This window comes from Carassius carassius, chromosome 5, assembly GCF_963082965.1.
Source record: "Carassius carassius chromosome 5, fCarCar2.1, whole genome shotgun sequence".
In the NCBI taxonomy this organism is placed as follows: Eukaryota; Metazoa; Chordata; class Actinopteri; order Cypriniformes; family Cyprinidae; genus Carassius; species Carassius carassius.
In genome coordinates, this window is record NC_081759.1 from 739,478 (window position 1) to 745,628 (window position 6,151).

The 6,151-nt window shown below is 34.8% G+C and overlaps 1 protein-coding gene across 1 annotated transcript in view; it reads right to left on the reverse strand.

Annotated features, from left to right (window-relative positions):
* LOC132140556 (argininosuccinate synthase-like) overlaps nucleotides 1–6,151 on the reverse strand; it is a 31,913-nt gene that overhangs the window by 16,854 nt on the left and 8,908 nt on the right. The window contains exons 5-8 of the mRNA XM_059549334.1: nucleotides 5,354–5,410; nucleotides 5,203–5,277; nucleotides 3,873–3,943; nucleotides 3,751–3,781 (exon numbers count right to left, since the gene is read on the reverse strand). Coding sequence (XP_059405317.1) covers nucleotides 3,751–3,781; nucleotides 3,873–3,943; nucleotides 5,203–5,277; nucleotides 5,354–5,410 — 234 coding nt within the window. The remainder of the gene's footprint in view (nucleotides 1–3,750; nucleotides 3,782–3,872; nucleotides 3,944–5,202; nucleotides 5,278–5,353; nucleotides 5,411–6,151) is intronic.

Genomic DNA, 6,151 nt, shown 5'->3' on the forward strand with positions numbered 1-6,151 from the left:
ACATTGTATCATTTTGCATACATTACGGCAACGTAACTTTTGAGTGTTCTCTGAATGCTCTGATACAAGTAGTAACAGTTTAAAAATGTTTGATGAACATCTAACTAAAATGTTTTAAAAATAATTTCCTTGAACAATATATGAATAACATTTTTGTTTTCAGAACATTCCAGACCACATAACTTTGATCAAACGTTCAGCTGGTAGAATCTGTGCATAACTTCTGCTCTGACAATGTTCAAAACAGAGAATCACTGCTAAAGTGCTGTCAAATCCTGCAGCCGAATGGGTGCATTTTGATCAATTCTGATTGGACTGACACCTTTTGCAGGACAAAGTACTTTGCTTCATGCAAAAAACATTTATTTATTGTCATGTGAGCAAAAGATGAAAATAAAAGGCCACATGGTTTAAAAACCCATCAAGTCTTCATGTCAGACAGATGTACTTCCACTCGGTGAAGCCAGGGGTTTCTCTCCTCCTGCTGTGTGTGTGTGTGTGTGTGTGTTACCCCTGCCAATTACCACAGATTACAGCGGGATGACAGTCCGTGTGTCCTGAGCTGAAGCAAATTGCAGGGGAACTATGCAAAATAACCACCGGGTTCATTTAAATGGAAACCTTTACCAGACAAACATCATCATACGATAACTAATCTCTGTCCAAATGCACGTCTGTCTTTACTGTTGCTTTAACTAAACGCCGTCTCTGACTGTGCTGCGCTACTTTCTTTATTTTCTGCTTCACTAGTATCTGTCCCGAGACAAAACTGGTGAAATGGCCTTAAAAGCCATTTGAAGAAGCGCCTGGAAGGATAAAATTAATGGGTAGAATTTAACACGAGTCTAAACGCTGTTTGTGTGTTTTATCAGATGTATAAATCCATGCATCAAGTGTGATGCTATTTCAACGCATGGCTTGTTACTTTACTGTGTAAAACACAAGGTTTAATAAATTAAATAAACATGTTTTTTTTTGTATGCAATAAGCTTGGTAGCCTATATTTTAAGCCCTTACCAGTTTTCTGCCTCTTCCTGCACTGTGTGTCAAATATTTTATTGTTAACATTATATACCATACACAAAAAAGCTAGACTAAACTAAATTATAACTGTGCTGATTGGTTGAGCCCAGCTCACATCAAACGTTCTCTCAAAGTTATGAATAAATGTTCTTCCAGTGAAATTAATAAAACGTTCATTCAGAGTTATCTGATCTTTAATAATCTTCTCAAAAAGTTAGCAAAGAAGCATTGGTTATACATCCAAGCTTACAAAAATATGTTCTAGAAACATTTGTCTAATGTTCCCGTTATTTATTAACATTTATTCTGAATGTTTTAAAAACGACTGCTCCTGGTTATGTGAACGTTATAGAAACGTTTCCTTTTGAATTTTCTCTGAACGTTCTAATACATGAAGTTACATAAAAAAAAATATTTTTTATTTAACTTTAAGCAACTAAAACATTTTCCATGAGCGATGTATAAATGATGTTTTTGTGTTACTGGAAGAACGTCTGTTCATAACGTTGAGAGAGTGTTCCCAGAGAACATTCATGTAACATTCCCACAATGTGTGCTAAATGATACAATGATCAGATGTCCAAAGAAAACCACTTTTAAAATCTGGATATTTTGATCTTTTGTATAACTTAATTGTTACATTAGCTAAACGCTTTTGGGATATTTTTGCAGTCAATATTGCAATTCTTGTAAAAATTGGAAAAAACTATAAATTCCTGTTTTCTCACTATAAAATGTAAAAATCTTTTCTTAAATGTAGAAATAAAAAACAAATGAAAAGATTTGCGCAAAATGTGGGACAAAGTGAAATATCAACTACAATATCAATTCTACAATAAATTAAGTATTAAATCTGTATAATGTAAAAATATGACCTGAAAATGAAATTCATGAACTGAACGAATTTAACAATTTACTTCATCACAAGCAATTATTTGACTATTGGTGTGATGATCATCTCTCATATTTAAGATCAATAACGTTTATGGTCTCAGTGCGTGTAGAACTGTTTTTCCTGAAATGTTCTTCATTCATCTAGGGTTTCAAAGTTTCCACTTGCTTCATTCAAAAGTAACGTTGCAATGATGTCTGCAAAATGATCAAATGTAACATTCTCTTAACGTTTTTTTTTTTACTCAAACGTAACTATAAAGTGATGATTTGTTGAGCTTGTTGAATGCTGTCAAGATCACAGTTTATGTAAAAATGGAGAAACAGAATGAGATTGTGTATTTTTACAGTGATGAAAAGTAACAGTTTTCCTTAAATGGGTGGAGGGCGTCAAATGGCAAATCTGTGCAGAAGTGATCTAAAGATTGACTGCATCCCCAGCGACTGAGCCTCTCTCACATTAAAGAGCTGAACGGTGTCTTACGCTGATGAGGATCAGGTGAAGCTCAACACATCTCAGAGCTTGATATAATGTGATGGGATCAATGCATTTCAATTCTGCCCCCCCGCTGCTGGATCTGGTCTGCCCCTTTAACCCTGCGAGACAGGCGAAGGTGGGAATAATCCACAGAGAGAAGGCATTGGTGGCAAATGGTCCGTGAAGAGAAGCATCATGTCACCGGTGCGCGCTTTATTCAGCTGGCCGTATATTGTTGTCCTGCGAGGCGGCTGAGCGCACATCCTGAAAGACGGCCGCCGCATGAACTTACAGCAAGTAAATTTCTCTCTTTCCACATGTTAGCTGCCTCATTTGCTTTCAATCAAAGCCCGGAGTCGAAAGAGACGAGGAAAAAAAAAAAGTGTCAGAAAGTGGAAAGAATGAGTGAAGAGATGAAAGTAAAGCAGTGAAATCTGGCCACTGGATTGGAAGTGACGCGTAAATCACTGTGTCCTGAACCGAGACAGAGACATTCTCCTTCTGATGAGAGAAGATGACCTGCATCAGCGTCTTAATAACCCCGAGATCCTGAAGCCTCAGAATAACGTCAGATATATATCTAGATGAACTCTTACTGGACTGAAGCAGCTCAGCTTTACTTGATTCTCCATCAATCATGTTTTAGAGTCTCAAATCTGATCCTCAGGATCTTTTGAGGAGCGTTTGTTTCCAGAAGCTTTACTTTCACTGTTCCTCAGCGGAGGAATGATCTTCACAAGCCTCCAGAACATCTCACATCTTCTGAGGAGCCTTGATTTCTCCAGCTCTCCATCACTGTGTTATATGCAATGCCTCATGAAAGCTTGTTTCCATCAGTTTTTAGTTTATATCTCACAATTTTGATTTATTTTTCATGCAGTTCTGAGAAAAAGTCAGAATTGCAAATATAAACTCAGAATTCTGACTCACACAGAAGTTAAAATTTAATATAATTTTGAGATTTAAAACAGTATCAGTCTTCTTATACTAAAAAATACTTAAAAATGTATTTCAGAGCAAAACATATAGTTTTTTCTCGGACTGAAAATATATGGAGGGCTAAATAAATTCTTAAATGTTTAAAAATATATATTTTTATACTTTTTAAATGAATTTTTGAACAAAATGACCAAACATATATCAGTAGAAAATGGATGACATATTTTTTTAGGATTTTTAATTTTTTTTCCATATGGCTATGAACGGAACTAACTTTGCTTTAGTCGATTTTCCAGATATCTTTTTTTTTTATCATCTTAAAATGCGAGAAAAACAAAGTTCTTATGAGGAAGGTTTATTTGTTCATCTCTCATTAAATGTTTGGAATCTGCAGCGCTTTGATCATAATGATCTCTTACCTTCGGATTCTCCAGAATTCCAGATTCATAACTGTTGAAAGAGATTTTTATTACGTTGTGGAAATACAAAGAATACATGCAGGTAAAAAAAGTAGTTTTTCTCTCTCTGTGATGGACTTCACCTGATGTGCATGAGATTTGCATCCATGCTCCACGGTGCCTTCGGCGTGACAGGAACAGGAATACCGTGTTTCTGAGCAAACACAACAAACACATGAGCTACAGGACGGAGTTTACTCAGAAATTGCAAGTACATTTCCCAAAGACACTAACAGTAACATAACAGATGCATCTGAAACTCCATAAACAGTATATATACAGTGATTCTTTATATCTGCAACACGGAGCGACTCTTATAGTCTCAGAATCCACAGAGATTAACTCTAAGACACCAAGACAAGTGACTTCAGACAACAGGTTGAAGAAGAAGAGATATTACTAAAGACAGAATGGAGGAGCGCCATCTAGTGGCGTGAATCAGGACTGAATCAGAGGAGTTTGATCCTTAAAATAACATAAACATTCACTGAAATAAAATATAAAAACTTACAGTACTAAAACACTAAAACTGAAATAAAAATGAATTAAAATAAAAGCCATTAAAAAAAAACGAAAACAGAAAATACAAAAAAAAATCTAAATATTACTAATTATTAAAAACTGTATCTCAAAATTACTTAAATAACATTATAACCCATTAATATAACAGTTTGACTCCTAGATAATAACCGAAAGCCCTACAAAATATTTGACATTTTTTGTTTTTGTTCGTTTAAATTTAGTAGCTAGTAATTTCTGTCATTGCTGTGTTTTTGTTATTATATTCTTTTTTGTGTATATAGCTTTTATTTAATGTAATTTTAATTTATTTTACTACATGAAGTTAAAATAAATAAAAATGAGAATTGTCGCTTTGGCACCTAGCTGTTTATATTACCTGTATATATATATATATATATATATTTTTTTTTTTTCTATTTTAACAGATGTTTGTGATTGCCTTTTCAATTTGCTGTTGTTGATTTTCAGAGCAACTGTGAAAATAATTTAATGCAGATAATTAAATTAATCAAAATTAGCTATTTCTAATTGATACAATATTTCAAAGCTTAACATAACTGAGAAAAATAAATATTATATATATATATTAGTTATTAATTATAGAAATTTGTATGACTTTCCCAGGTCTAGAATTCTCAAATTCTCTATAAAATTATCTACATTTTGAAGATGTTTTAGCCCATTTTAAAGCCTTTTTTGTCTTATTTGCAATGGTTTTAAGTCATCTTTTCTGGCCTCTAGTGAACCCCGGGCCCCTGCTGAGAACCACTGCAGTCGAGCTATAAAGAGAACGAGGGCATCTTTGAAAGAATTTGACGAATGTTTGCATTCATATTAGTTGCATCTTGGGTATCCTGAGAAAGGAGTCTGGAGAGAAAGAGAGAGCTGCACCTCTGCGTACTCCATCAGGTCCGTTCGGCCCCGGAAACGTTTGTAAAACTCTGGGATCCTCCACGGAGCGATGATCTGAGACGCAGACATGAAGACGATCAGAGACAGACGAGGGGTTCGTAATAACTCTGGTGTGACGATCTGATCTCACCTGCACTTCAGGATAGAGCGCATAACACGACAGCTCGAAGCGGACCTGATCATTCCCCTGCACACACACACACACACACACACACATTTACACACTTCCTCACACTAAACCAGACATCACGGTCAATTTAGTGAAATTTTGTTTTCTACATCATCTGAAGCTGAATAAATGATCTCTCCAGTGATGTCTGGTTTGTTCGGAGGACAATATTTGTCTGAGATACAACTATTTGAAAATCTGGAATCTGAGGGAGCAAAAACATCTAAATATTGAGAAAATCATCTTTAAAGTTGTTCAGATGAAGTTCTTAGCAATGCATATTACTAATCAAACATTACGTTTTGATATATTTACAGTAGGACATTTACTATATATCTTCATGAACATGATCTTTACTTAATATCCTAATGATTTTTGGCATAAAAGAGAAATGTATAATTGTGACTCATACAATGTATTGTTGTGTATTTCTACAAATATACGTCTGTGACACTGATGACTGCTTCTGTGCTGCAGGGACACTGATGTGTGTGTAGTTGGTGTTTCAGTAATTAATGTAATTATAAATATTAGAATAGAGAGAAATGTCTATTTGTAATAAAAGGTAATTATATATAATTATGAATCCTGATGAATCGCTTCTACAGAGATGATAAACTCTGATCTGCTGCTGCCATCTAGAGCTGAAACACGGTGAAGATGCTCTGACACACACACAGCTTTACAGGAGATCACAGGGGAAAACATCCTTTATTTTAACTAAAAGAGTTGATTCTGATTTAGTCTTCTGATTTCTGA